The sequence below is a fragment of the Furipterus horrens genome, unplaced genomic scaffold, assembly GCF_987537825.1.
Source record: "Furipterus horrens unplaced genomic scaffold, mFurHor1.1.pri manual_scaffold_6, whole genome shotgun sequence".
NCBI lineage: Eukaryota > Metazoa > Chordata > Mammalia > Chiroptera > Furipteridae > Furipterus > Furipterus horrens.
Window position 1 is genome coordinate 1,181,281 of NW_028327176.1, and position 13,383 is coordinate 1,194,663.

The following is a 13,383-nucleotide window of genomic DNA, read 5'->3' on the forward strand; positions in this document are numbered from 1 at the left end:
CAGGGAAGGCACCTGCCCCTGGTCCCCTTCCGTCCCATCACCCTCCGCTGGCTCCATCTCAGAGCCCATTGTCTCTGCGGGGGAGGGGAGGGAGCCGCTTTGTTTGGAAAGGTATTTGGGGAAATGAGGCACCCGGATGCCTGCAGAGCTGCCAGGACCCAGGCCCAGCAGGTGGCCGGGGGCCTTGCTCACTGGCTTCATGGGACCCCGCTGGCCCACGGGATTCCTCCTGACGCTTTTGAACTTGAGCAGCTTCTTCCCGAAGACCAACCAGCAGCCAAAACAATGTCTCATGATTAGAATGTATCGCTCTAGTGCCGGCGACCGGGGAAGACCCTGTCGGGATGTTTGATGGACGTGCCCCCCGCCGCAGCCCTGCCTGCAGACCATGCCGCCCAGGCCGGGCGAAGTGCTCCCGGCCCTGGGGCCGCTGGCAAGCTGTGCGGGGACAGGACAGGGACACGCACGCCGGGGCGGGGCTTCCTCCGTGAGGACCGGGCAGGAACCCTGGGGGGCTCTGCAGGCCAAGAGGCCACGGAGGGAGGAGGCGCACAGCTGCTCCTTGAACCAGGTCAGGACATGAGGACCGTTCGGCTCATGGAACATACAAACGCAGGCACCGTCTGCGGTCACGGGCTGGAGGCCGCCCACGCCTCTACCCCACTGATAATATTCACGCCCGATCAACAAGAACTATATCCTCCTGGCCTGTGGGGAGCACTGTGAAGGGTCTGCGATTCACCCCGGCACAAGCTGACGGGGGAGCCTGTCCTCGGTCCAAGAAGCTGGCAAGTGACCAGAGACACTGGGGGCAGACCCCAGCACAGGCTTCCGGACACCAGACCCTACCCCGGGCGGCAAGAGGTGAGGAGACACCTGAGTGCCGGCAGATGGTCCTGACAACAGCGGGGGTAACGGTGTCATGGAAGGCGGGGTCCTTGATTACGTTTTGCACGTGACACAGTGGGAGCCACTGCTGTTTGGTGTTGGGGTAGGACAGGCCGAGGAGGAAGCCATCTTTCCCCATGGCTTCCATTTTGTTTTAAATATTTTATATACTTATTTTTAGAGAGGGGAGGGGAGGGGAGGGAGAATGAGAGGGAGAGAAACATCCACGTGTGGTTGCCTCTCACGTGCCCCCAACCAGGGACCTGGCCTACAGCCCAGGCTGTGCCGATTGGGCCCTGGGTGCATCGGGGGAGCTCCGAGCGCGCGCAGTCCTCGGGGGGCACCGTGCGGGCAGACACAGGGGCGCTCACCACACACACGGCATGGTGGGGGGCCCTGCATTTTGAGTTTCCAGTGAATAGAAAACAAGACCAGCCCACTGCTCCCAGTGCGGGGTGCAGGGCCTCCGCCTCCAGCCGCCTCCGTGGGGAGCCCGGCTTGCAGACTCTGCATTGGGGCGAGACCAGCTCCTGTCTGCTCACCGGGACACGCTGGGGCGGGGGGGCTTCTGAAAACACGCAGAGTTCAGGGAGGGAGGGCGGGAGGGCGGGAGGAATAGGAAGACTTGGCAGTAGCGGGAAGCTCCACTGGATACAAAGTGCTGTTTCAGGGCATTTTACAGGGAGAGCTGCCGAGAGAGCTGGCTGTGGTCCTGCTGCTGTGGCTCAGTGGGCTGAGCCTGCGGACCAAAGGGTCCCTGGTTCGATTCCCAGTCAGGGGAGTACAGGCCTGGGGTCGGGCTGGGTCCCCGGTTGGGGGTGCGCAGGAGGCAACCACACATGGATGTTTCTTTACCTCTTTCTCCCTCCCTCCCTTCCCCTCTCTCTCTAAAGAGTTAGCTGTGAAACCCAAGGCCCAGCTGTAAATGAACATCCAATAAACGGGGGAGCAGGAAGTCAGTGAACCCACAGGACTGTCCCCACCCCCAGCCCCAAGGCCAGAAAACCTGGCACCTTCACTGAAGGCACATAAGTGACAGGAGACCCACATCGTGACACCGGGTGCAGAGATACATAGACATTCCTGAAGCTCTTCTTTTTTGTGTGTTTTAAAAACTCCAACAATTCTTACAAAAAGTTATGGTTTTGAATTTAGAAATAAGCCATCAGTGTGTGTGAATTTCCTGAAGGGGGCCACATTCAGAACCAGCTCCCTGGAGGCCACAGTCAGCAAAACTTTGTTCAAACTAATTAAAAGGAAGACATTTCTCTTGGTCTTAATACGTCTTTGAAAGGAGGCAGAGACACCCATAGAACTGGAGACTTTTCCTGGGGAGACACAGGCTCATTTGCAGCCTTTCAGTGAATTACCCCAAAGCTTCGTGCTTCAGAGATGGAACTCAGACCCTGGGTTGGCTCCCATTGGAGGTTCGTTGTCATCACTTGGGGCTATACCACCCCAAGACACAGATCCCCATAAAGCACTTCCCCAGATGTGCCCCGTGTCACGTAAGTTGAGAGGTGTCACCTGCAAAGACTTTTAAGGTCAAAAAAAACCTTCCGCTCCCCTGACAATGGTCAGGCTCCTGATGAAGGAGGTGTTTAGTGGAGACCAATTAAGCATTCTGGGGCAGGCGGACACTAATTCCAAGTACAGTCCACAGAAGAACCTTTCGGAAACACTGTGCCAAGTTCAGAAGAGGCGAGGCTGAGGCACCGCCGGGCGGTGGCGTCACAGGTCCCGTGCCCGCCGCCAAGGGCGCCCGGCGCGCTCCGCCCGTCACCCTGCCTGTCGCCCCGCCAGCTCAGGGCTGCTGTGCAGCTGCCACGCCCCAGACACTGGTGACCGGGGGCTGCTCGTGCCGCACGCCGACTGCTTACCTTAGAATTGTCTTAAATGACAAACAAGAGGCTAGTCTTCAAAATAAAGTAAATCAAGCTTTGCTTGTGTAGCCAAACCGGTTTTGTCTGTCGGGGGTGTTGTTCCTTCCCAGGCAGGTGGCTTCCGTCCTGAACACCGGGACTGGGGGCGGAGAAGGAGGAGGAGGCGGCCAAGCCACTAACCACCTACAACGGGCACTCAGACAACAGGCACTCAGACTGAACCTTCTCAGCATAAAACCCCACAGGAACGTAAAACTGATAGATACTGAGCTCTGAGCCGTAAGGACAGTGTTTCGGGGAGCAAAGCGCTCTCTGGAGAAAAGCTAGCTTGCCCCACAGAAGGCAGCCCCCCCCCCAGTGCCTGCTGGGAGCATCTATCTGTGACCTGGCACACTGGAGCCCCCACTCACTCCCCAGGGCCCCACCTGTCTGAAGTCACTCCTGAAGGGGTGCGGGCCGGTCTTGTCCCCACCCGCACCCCTCCCCCGCTGAGAGCCTGCACCCGGCTTCTGCTTGCTCAGGGCCTTCTGACTGCGCAGGGTGTCCGCTCACCCAGCAAACACTCCTGGGGACCTGCTCTGTGCCAGGCACTGTTCTCGGCCCTGGGCACACACGAGTGAGCCAACGGGGGAGGGAACGTCTGTGCCCCCAGAGTTCAAGTTCCTGCGTGGAGACAAAGGTGACCGTGTAGGTCTGGCGGTGGCGAGTGCTGGGTGGGAACACTCGTGGCGCACAGGTAAGGAGTGAGTGGCAGAGAGGCAGACAGATCTGGGAGGGGACAGGAAGCAGAATCACGCCTACAGGAGTGGCGAGCAAAGCTGGGTGTTTAATGACGTTTGGGTGGACCTGGGACGGAGGTGGGGGAGGTCTTAGGCGTAAGACCCGACTCCGGGAATCCAGGCCTGGTTTCAGGAAAGCCCCACGGTAACCGCTGGCGTCAGGGACGGCCTGACCCCCAGTAAGTGTGCTGCCCTGCGGTAACTGCTGACACCAACACACCGTAGCCTGCCCGCGAGTCCTTGGTAACTTTTCTGTTTCAGTAAGCCTCTCTGCGTACGGCTGTCCGCCTGCAACGCCCCGGCTCGGCGGGAAGCCCCGTCCCGCAGAGGCTTCAGGGTCACTGCTGAGAGGACAAACCTACCCGGGACACTGCCTTCTGTCTGGGGAGAGGAGAGGCGGCAAGTCTCTCTAGTGGAGAAGAGAGTGGAACGTGTTCCCCTGGTCCCTTTTATTGAGGAGGGGACTCGGGAGACACAAGGTCAAGATTTATGAATCATCAGTAAACTTTAGATGCTTAGGTCACGGTTGGCAGTTACTGCTTACAGATGTCCACGCGAAGAACACAGTGACCGGTCTGTCAGGGTGTGGTCACCCTCCTGACGCCATGCTGACATCAGGTGCAAGGCTTCATGCACTTTGGCTACACAGTCTCTAGTTGCTGAGAGTAAGAACAGCAGCGCAAGCTCTAGCACAATACGCATTCTTCAAATCCGGTTCCCATGGAAACCTCCTGAGCGGCCTTCGGGTCGCGCCTGCCCGGCCTTCCCGGTGTTCCGGTCCTGTCCAAGGCTCTCAGGAGCCTGGCTTGCGGTTTGGGCCACAATTCTCGAAAGCACACAGAATGCTCCCCTACATCTGTCCCCCCTTACGCTTTAGGAGCCCCGCCTTTGTCTGCTGGCTGCCGACGCCTCCCGCCTCCCCGGCCTCAGCCCGCCTGTGCTGCGCCCAAATAAACCCCCACACTCATGGCCCGTTCGCCCCTCGTCTCTCCCCTCACTCCCGCCGGACCCAGCAGCAGGGACCCACAGACACCCCGGCAGGAGGTGTGCCAGCAGAGCGGACAGTGGGGGCCCGGGGTGGAGCGCGCGGCGCCGGAGCCCCGCTGCCACGGAGCCGGCCTCTGCACTGGGGGCAGGGACGCGGCTGCAGAGCACTGCGGCGGCCCCGGGACAGGGCGCGGGCAGGGCGGGAACACGCAGAGTCTGGGTCCGTTCTGCACGAAGGTCAACACGCACGTCACGAAATGAAACCGTTCTCCTTCTAAGGACAGCGGGGAGCTGATTCTCCGCCCGCGGTGACCCTGCCCCTCCTCCGTGGGCCCCACCACCGGGGAACCAGGAGCAGGGTGGGGAGCACCTCCTTTGGCAACTGTGCCAGCGGCGGAGGCAGGTAGCCGGCGATGTCACCGCTCTGCAACCGGACTGTGACTGGATCGAGGCCACGAGCACCGGCGGCCGCCAGCATCCGGGGCGAGGGGCCCCGGCAGTGCCGAAGGCTCCGAACCTGACTCTGGCCAGGCCTCCGATCCGGCTGCCGACCTGCGGGGAACCCGAGGACAGACAGACGCCTGCGGCACTGCGAGCACCCGCCGGGACCGCAGGGCGCGGGAGGACAGGCAGCCCAGGGGCGGCGCCAGACGAACGCTGGAGAACGAGACTGGTCTCAGGGCGAGTCAGCTGCCACACAGGGCCCCAAGGAAGTCCCTTCTGTCAAAGGCAGGGGGGAGGGGAGGGGCGGCTGGGGAGCCTCCGGGGGGTCGGGCAAAGCTCTGTCCCTTGACCTGGGCGGAGGTGACAGGGCTATCCACCTTAGGAAAACTACAATAAGCTATTTGTTCGGGGTCATCTTCCGTATGTTTCTGTGGCGAGAGGGTAATAAAGACACAAATAAATGATAGCTAACATTTTCTTAAGCTTGCAGAGAGAGCTTTTAACAAGCAGCCAAAGGAAACTTTAAAGACTTATTTGTGCATCCTGGTCTTTCCGAGTCGCGCCTGTCCCACACGGGGGAGCTGCCAGAGCGGCATGCGTGCAGGTCTGCGCGGGGCCCGGGAGCCCGGCAGGGGGCGCCCGGCCCTCTCCTCTGCAGCCCAGCCCGGCGGCCTCTGGCCTGCAGGCAGGCAGCACAAGCCAAGCCGCAAGTCCCGAGACTCAGTCCCGCCAAGTGGAAGGTAAACGACACTTTCGCTTCTTGTCTGCGAGGCTTAGCCCTTTATTAATACACCCTTGTCGCAGGAAGGCCGAACACTTCTGCTCAGGTGACATGGGACAAATGAAAACAGCACTGAGCCCCAAAAGCCTAACGCCCCGAACTCAGAGGACGTCACTGCCGAGGACACGGCGCTCATCACGCAGAGGCCGCTGCGTCACAGGGGATCACGGGGGCCGGCGCCACACCCCGCGTCGGCGCAGAGGGGTCCCCCGTGGCCCGCGGCCTCCGTGCGCGCACTGGCGACCGGGCGGCCAGGGCCCGAGGCCTCCCACGCCCCAGCAGGCTCTGTGCGGGCTTCGGGCTGCCTGGCCCCTGCCCTCGCCAACCTGTCGGCTTCCTCGTTGCCCACGAGCCCCGCGTGGCCAGGAACGTGCACCTGTGAGAGGCGTGTCCTTTAACCTGCGCCCTCTCGGGAAAGAGCGCCATGCCCCCACACCGCGACACGGAGGGCACAGGGCCGGGCCCCGCCGCACTGTGTCAGGCAGACCCAGCCCCGTTCCGGTCCCCCCAGCTCGGCTCTGACTGCTCTCACTGCTTCCCCCACGCAGGATGAGCTGGCGCGCGACCCAGGCAGAGCGTGTGCACACGACACGCGTGGACGCTCCGTGAGGGCACTGAGCGCGGCCCACGGGCTGGGGGGCAGGCTCGGGCAGCGGGCCCGGCCGGCACCGCAGGGTGGGGAGGAAAACGGGGGCCCTCTAGCTCGCTCTAGATTGTTCCAAAAAATAATTTTAAGGAAGATTGTGTGTTACAAGGAAAATACTCATGTTCCTAAGGTCCCATCACACTTCACCTTTAAGAAACGACATCACATTAGCTTCGCCTAACGTGACGGCTGCTTCCAAAGACAGCAGCAGGCCGGCTGCTCGCCCCACGGGGACGCGAGGGGGACCCTCCAGGCCCAGCAGGACCGCGTCCTAGCGCACAGCAGGACGCGAGTGTCGGGGAAGCTGCTCCGCCTCGCGTCTGAGCCCCTCGCGGAAGCGTCGCCTCTGGCAGTGGACGCTGCGGGGCCCTACGGCCACACGACCAGCCCCTGGGAAGACACTCACCCACTCAATGTCCATGCCCTGGGCAAGCCGGTCCAGCTTCATGAAGTCCTCCTTGTTGATCACCTCCTTCCCGGCGCTTGTCCTCCACCCGTTTTCTTTCCAGCCTGGCAGCCAGCTGGTGATACCTAGAAGCCACGCCCCCGGGGCGCTGAGTCTAGGTCGCGCTGCTGTTCTCCCCTGGACCCCCCGCCGCCTCACCCCCACCTGGACTTTCATTCCTCCCCTGGGCCATGCTTGGGCCTCTGGCAGACCTGAAACACCTCCTTCTCTTCCCTTTACCCTAAGTGTCCTTGACCTACATCTCTCGGCCCAAGACATCACCTCCACCAGGAAGCCCTCAGCATCGCTCCCTATGCTCCTGTACATGGTATTTCCCACAGAAGCCATCAGCACGCCATCCTCAGGTACTCACACGCTGAGACTCGAAAGGCCACCAGAGCAGGGCCTTATCTCCCTTCCCACTGTGTCTTAGGTGCCTGGCACAGAAATCCCTATGTGGCAAATACCAGAGCAGCAGACCTGGGACTCCGAGGTCTGCACTTTCTCCCTGATACCCAACCAACCCAACACAGCCCCGTGGACGTGCGGGTCCCGCCCTGATCCAGTCCCTCCCGCAGGGGAGGGACACACCTACTTCCCAGCAAACTCACTCGCAAAGCACTAGCAGAAGCAAAACCGCAGCTCACCGTTGATGGTGAACATGCTGTCCGTGTGCAGGGCCAGCTTCTGGATGCTCCGGGCTTTCGCCTGCTCGATGGCCTTGCAGGCCGCCTGCGGGGGAGACCGGCCGGCTGCAGAGGGGCTCGGCCCCCAACGCTGGGACGCCCGGTCCCGGCGCAGGGCGCCTTCCCTTCCTCGGCGCCGGCCGTGACGCACCCACGCCCCGTGTGAGACAAGCTACACACAGTTCTGTTCACACACCTCTGAAACGTTTCATAGTTTTTCTAGAAGACTCCTGTCCTAGTCAATGCTGGAAACAACAAACACATCTGATAACTTACCTGAATTTCTGCTCTTTGGTTGGTTTGTCGCCCAGGAAGTCTGTCACCTACATTTCTGGTTTCAAAACAGTACAGGAGAGAATAAAATTTAACAGACTGGTAAATATTTTCATCTGAAATACGAAAGCACCACATAAAAACGGCCCTCGGCTTCGCAGACCACACAGCTCAGAGCCACGGAGGTGGGGGGGTGGGGGTGGGGGGGGTGCACCTGTGGACGGGGGCGGGGCTGCCTCCGGCGCCGATCCCTCCGGCCCCGAGCTTAAGGCTTCCTGGCCGGTGGGAAGCGGCCACTGGGAAGAGAGGTGACTCTGCCACCCCCCGTGCAGGCTGTGTGTCACTGTCACAGCCCAGCGACAGGCAGAGCGCTGCGCTGCGGAGACTCAGCCCAGGGCCCGGGAGGGGGCGCGTGCGTACTCACAGCGGGTGGCCAGGGCCCCAGTAGACGCCGAGGCCCGCGCGTGCCCTCCCGTGGCCGTTCCGGGAGCAGCAGCCGTCGGTGTAGACGACGACACGTTCTCCTGCGGGCGGACGGGGTCGTGAGCGCGGGAGCTCAGCCCCGCAGACTTGGAGGGGGCCGACAGGTCTCTAGGTGGTTCCGGCTAAAACACGTCATCACGCCCCTGACGGGCGCCTGGCACCTCGTGCCGGGGCCCCGCTCAGGTGCAGCCCATCGCTGGGCACCGAGGACCCCACTCAGTAAACGGCAGGGGTCCGAGACCAAGGCCACCGCCCTCTCCTGGGCGCGGGGGGCGGGTCTCGTTCTCGCCCAGGGGCAGGGCCCTGGCCTGATGGGGACCCGCCTGCCACGGGTCAGCTGTGCGCCCGTCCTGCTTTCCTCTGTCGGGACAGCGGATCTGATCAACACACCACGCTGTACAGAACGAGGCGGAAGGACTGACAGCAGGTCACCCTCAGGCCACCGACGGCCAGCTGGACACGCGGCAGGGCGGCCGGCGAGGGAGCAGGAGCGCGCGGCAAACAGAGGCACCTGCGCGCAGCACAGGCCGCCGAGGGCCGGAGGTGCAGGCGGGGAGCGCGAGGGCACCGTGTGGCACCTGCTCAGGTCACCTGGCCTCGGCGCTATCTGCGCAGCGGCCAACCCCGCCCGCGTCCACTGCCAGCACCTGCGCCGCGCCTGCGCCCCTGGCAGCTGCCCTCCAGCCAGGACCCTGCCGGTGGCTGCTTCAGCGCCTCCTGGTGACAGGCGGTCAGGACCCCCTGTGGGGTAAAAAACTAACTGCAAAGCGACTTACATGCTCGACAAAACACTACCGGCCTGCCTTCACTGTAAAAGGGCTGCTTCTTGGGGGAAAACACGGACCCCGCAGATACCGACTTGTATTTTTCAGAAACACTCCTCACTCCCAGTCCGTGCTCACACACGTGAGACAGAAAGGAGCCCACTCGGTGGGTCACAAACGGGCGCAGGCGACGCTGCAGCTGGTGGAGATCCCACGCGCACCCGGGGCTGAGGCCGGCTCCTGACCTTGGAGGGTGAGGGTGCTGCTCGCAGGAGCCCACACCCCCTACCCAGGGCTGCCCGGTCTGGAGGGGGCTGGGCCGCTGAGCGTCTTCCACGCGGAGCCCACAGAGCGGCTTTCCTACAACTGCCCAAAGCTGGAACAATTCTGTGCCGTTGACCAAGTAGTAACCTTGGAGGTTCGTAAGGAAATGCCTTTTCAGATGAGAACGAGGGTGTTACAACTCCAGCTCTAATGTCCCCATTTAAAGACTGAAAGAGGTTTTTACACGTCTAGTTTCATTCGATGTTAAAGACGAAAAAGCCCAAGACAGCCATACCCACGTAGGAGAACGAGTCTCCGCCGGCTGGCGCTGGGGCCCCCGCGGCTGGCCTCCCGTGCTTCGCGCGCGGCTCCACGTCCCCTCCGCCAGCAGTCGCGGGCTCGCGGGGCCGCTTGCTGGCTGTCGCTGGCGGCTCCGGTGCCCGCTCGTGCGCCTGCCCTGAAACACAGGGGTCTGCTCAGAGGCTGGACAAGGAACCCAATGTGGAAGGGCTGAGACCCCAGGAACTCAGCGAGTCCATCACTTTACGAACGCCGCCTTAAACACCCGTGAAGAGGGCGCCCAGAGGCGGCCCCCGCCTTCCCAGCCTCTGACGTCCTGTAAGAGCCCTCTGGTCTCCAGGATAAGCCGGGTCAGGGCAAAGGGAAGCCAAGGGCAAGGCTCCCGTTAAGAAACAGGTGTGGTTCTGATGGAGCAGCAGATACCGAGGGCTGTGACCCCTCAGGGTCAGAGCTTGGAAACTGTAGGGGCTCCTTCCAGAAAACACGAAGACCAAGATTTCGTACAGAAACCGCAGAACTGGAGTTAGAAGCGGAGCCCGAAGGGGACGGCACGGCTGCCGTCCCGCGACAGCATGTTTGACGGACGAGGAGCAGCTTCGGAGGGGAGCGGGGACGGGTTCCTGACCAGGCACCGCCCGGGGAAGGTGCGGGGACGTCTCAGATGACAGCCAAGCGCTCTGATCGTGCCACGGGCCTCGTCGACGGGCAGTCAATGGGGCAGCGGGGGTTTGAGGACGGGCTGCCTGCAGGAGGTCCCGTGGGGGAAATGCGCGCTGCAGAGCCCGCTCGTGAGAGCATGAGGCCACCCACGCAGCCCACTTCGCCGCCGACTTGGAGAGCCACTACCGCCGGGCCCGCAGTAACCAGCCCGGTGAGCCAGGGCCTCCGCCGTCCGGGCGGGGACCCTTTACCCGCAGGAACGTGACAGCTCGCTGCCGCTGGGCAGCACAGGGTTGGCATCACGGGCTGCCCGCTGCTTTCTGGGCAGGCGCTGCCGGCAGCACAGCGCGGGCGTGAGCTCCCTGTGCGCTGGGGACCCAGAGGCCCAGGCTCGCCCTGGGAGGTGGCTGGGGCGGGGCCTGCGCTCTCGGGGTGCCCGTGTGTGTGTGTGTGTGTGTGCGTGCGTGTGTGTCACCGACGGGGAAGTCTGCGGAAACTCCTGGAGGGGCGGACTCACAGAGACAAGGAACGAGCCTTCCTGAGTGCTGAGAGCCCTTCGTAAACACACATGTGCTTTTACTGGGAGCCGTGAGCTGTGCGTTACTGACTGATTAGAACGAGAATCCGAGAACAGGAGATATTAAGAACCCAGCCAAGAAAAGAACCGTGGCCCCCACCCGCTCTGTGTCCCAAACTGATCTCCCCTCCGTCTGAGTGGGAAACGCTCACGCAGAACCTCCTTCGAAAGCAGCGGGAGGCCGAGGGTGAGGCAGACGCACATGGGGTGACGGTCTGCCCGCGTGGGACACAAGCCCGGCGGGGGGGCATTCCCGGCCGCATCTGCCATTCCCTGAATTCTGCTTTGTCCACGACTGCTATGGCATCTGAAACGGACAGCCGTCTGGGGCTTGAGCAGGTATCTAGCGGGCTCTGGAGACTGGTCAAAACAAGCCGATTCAAACTACCCTGTGCCGGCTTAGTCTACGGCAGCAAAGAAACATGAGCCCCGGCCGGTGCAGCTTGGGGGACTGAGCGCCGGCCTTCGAACCAAAGGGCTGCCAGTTTGATGCCCAGTCAGGGCACATGCGTGGGTTGCAGGCCGGGTCCCCAGTTGGGGGCACGTGAGAGGCAACCACACATGGATGCTTCTCTTTCTCTCTTTTTCCTTCCCTTCCCCTTTCTAAAAAAATAAATTATTTAAAAAAAAAATGAATCAAGTTAATGATAAATCACCTCTTCAAGGTAGGGGAAGGTCGATTTTTTAAAATGCTGTGGTCTGAGCAGAGCCACAGCTGACCCTGCAAACCTGCCATCCCTCAGCTGCAACTCGCCATCCTTCCTGCAACGCGGGAGACGGGAGCCAATTCCAACTGTGTCCCCGTCGTAAATGCCGTGAGGACCCCACCCAGGCGCCTGCTGGGACAGGACTCCGTTCCCCACGTGAAATCGCAGCCCACCCGGCCCAGCACAAGAGCAAACGTGAGGACAGCGGCGGGAACGAGCGAGAGCCGAGTGCTGGCCCCCGACGCGGTCACCGACAGGCCGACGGGCAGGACGGAGGGGCCGGGCACACACGTGTCACGCACTCGGCAGTCCGGGGCGCGGCCCGGTGAGACCGCCAGCTGCTCACAAGCAACACCAGGCCGGCCCGGGGGAGGGCCGTCCTTGGGGTTCCGTGGGGACCGTTCCCACCGCCCGGGAAAGGAAGCCTTTCAGGCTCTGCATCCACCCCACGGTCTGCAGCGGGGAGGGGGGACCCAGAAGTGGCCGCAGCATGAAACCCCCAAAACCCCCAGTCGGGGCACTCGGACCAGCGGGGATAAGCCAACCGCTCTGCTCTGAAACCCCCGGTTCTCCTGGCGACACCGGACTCCCAGCGCCCGGGAGTGTCGTGAGCAGGCCCCTATCTCCCTTCCGCGGTGTCGTCCTCGCCTGAGCTCGTCCCTCGCCGGCGGGGCGGGGCCCGACCGCGGGTCTCCCCGGCGCCACATCCTCGCTCATCAGGGCGCGGGGAAGGCCCGGAGGGGTCCCGGGGCCCAGGGCCGAGGGTCGGGACTACCTGCCGAGTCCGGCGGGCTCCGGGAGACGAAGGCCAAGGCTTCCTCTTCCGTGGCGAACTTCTTGAACCTGGCGGCCGGGAAGCGGTCCACCTGCGCCCGGCACTCGTCCCTGGAACACGGCGCAGCGTCACCCCCGCCCGGCCTTCCCCGTCCCCGCTGCGCAGCGTCACCCCCGCCCCCGCGTCCCCTTTCTGGGCGGCTCCCCCTTGGGCGGCCCGTGCGGAAGGCTGGGGCCGCCGCCCCCGGGCGCAGAGTCCCGCCTCGCCGCGGTGGAGCCCGCGCACAGCCCAGACGGCCCCCAGCACCGCCGGGCGTTTGTCGGGCTCAGAGCACCCACAGCCCCGGGGTCCCCGGAGAGGCGGCGCCGGCGAGGCTTCCGCGGCCCGCTCACCAGGTCCGGAAGACGCCGGCCCTGCGGCCCCTGCTCACGGCGTAGTACATGCCCGGCCCGCCGCTGCTGCAGCGCACGGCCGCCAAAGCGACGCCGTGCCCCGCGCGCAGAAGCCGGGTCATCGGGCGCACCCAGGGGCCGGGCAACAGCCTGCCTCCCGGCCTCGCGTCGCCATCACGTGGACCGAACTTCCGGCCGGGGCGCGGAGGGTCAGGGTCGGTGGGCGGGGCCTAGAGCCAAGCGCTCTTCTGGTTCGCCCATTTCCGGGAAGTGCGGCCTGGGCTGGGCGGGGCCTGGAGTGGGAGGGCTCCGGGGAGGGGCGGGGCCTAGGGTGCTCTGACCGGGCTACAGAGAGGTGGAGCATGTGGGGGGTGGGGCTCTGGGCGGCGTGGGCGGGGCCACACGAAGGGCGGGGCCTGTGGCGGGGAGCGGGGTGTGGACTGAGCCTCGTGTGGGCGTGGTCTGGGAGTAGCGGGCGGGGAAGTCCGTGGGGCTCGTCCATCAAAGAGAGGGAGTACCGGGGGGCCGGGGCACAGAGCTGCCTGACAGGGGCCCCCTCCCGCCCCGCGGCGCGGCCGTGGGTCAGACCCACTTAGGACTTGCCGTCCCAAGTCGGCCGGCTGGCCGGGGGCCTGCAGCCCCGTGATGC

The 13,383-nt window shown here is 63.5% G+C and overlaps 1 protein-coding gene across 1 annotated transcript; it reads right to left on the reverse strand.

Moving 5' to 3' along the window:
* Positions 1-5,793: 5,793 nt before the first annotated feature.
* On the reverse strand, positions 5,794-12,924 carry RNASEH1 (ribonuclease H1). The gene is made up of 8 exons (XM_090280875.1): positions 12,735-12,924; positions 12,343-12,452; positions 9,619-9,780; positions 8,237-8,336; positions 7,816-7,870; positions 7,501-7,585; positions 6,815-6,939; positions 5,794-6,138 (listed from the first exon to the last, which is right to left on the reverse strand). The coding sequence occupies exons 1-8, from the start codon at positions 12,854-12,856 to the stop codon at positions 5,917-5,919; spliced, it is 981 nt and encodes a 326-aa protein (XP_090137001.1). The 5' UTR covers positions 12,857-12,924; the 3' UTR covers positions 5,794-5,916.
* Positions 12,925-13,383: the final 459 nt, after the last annotated feature.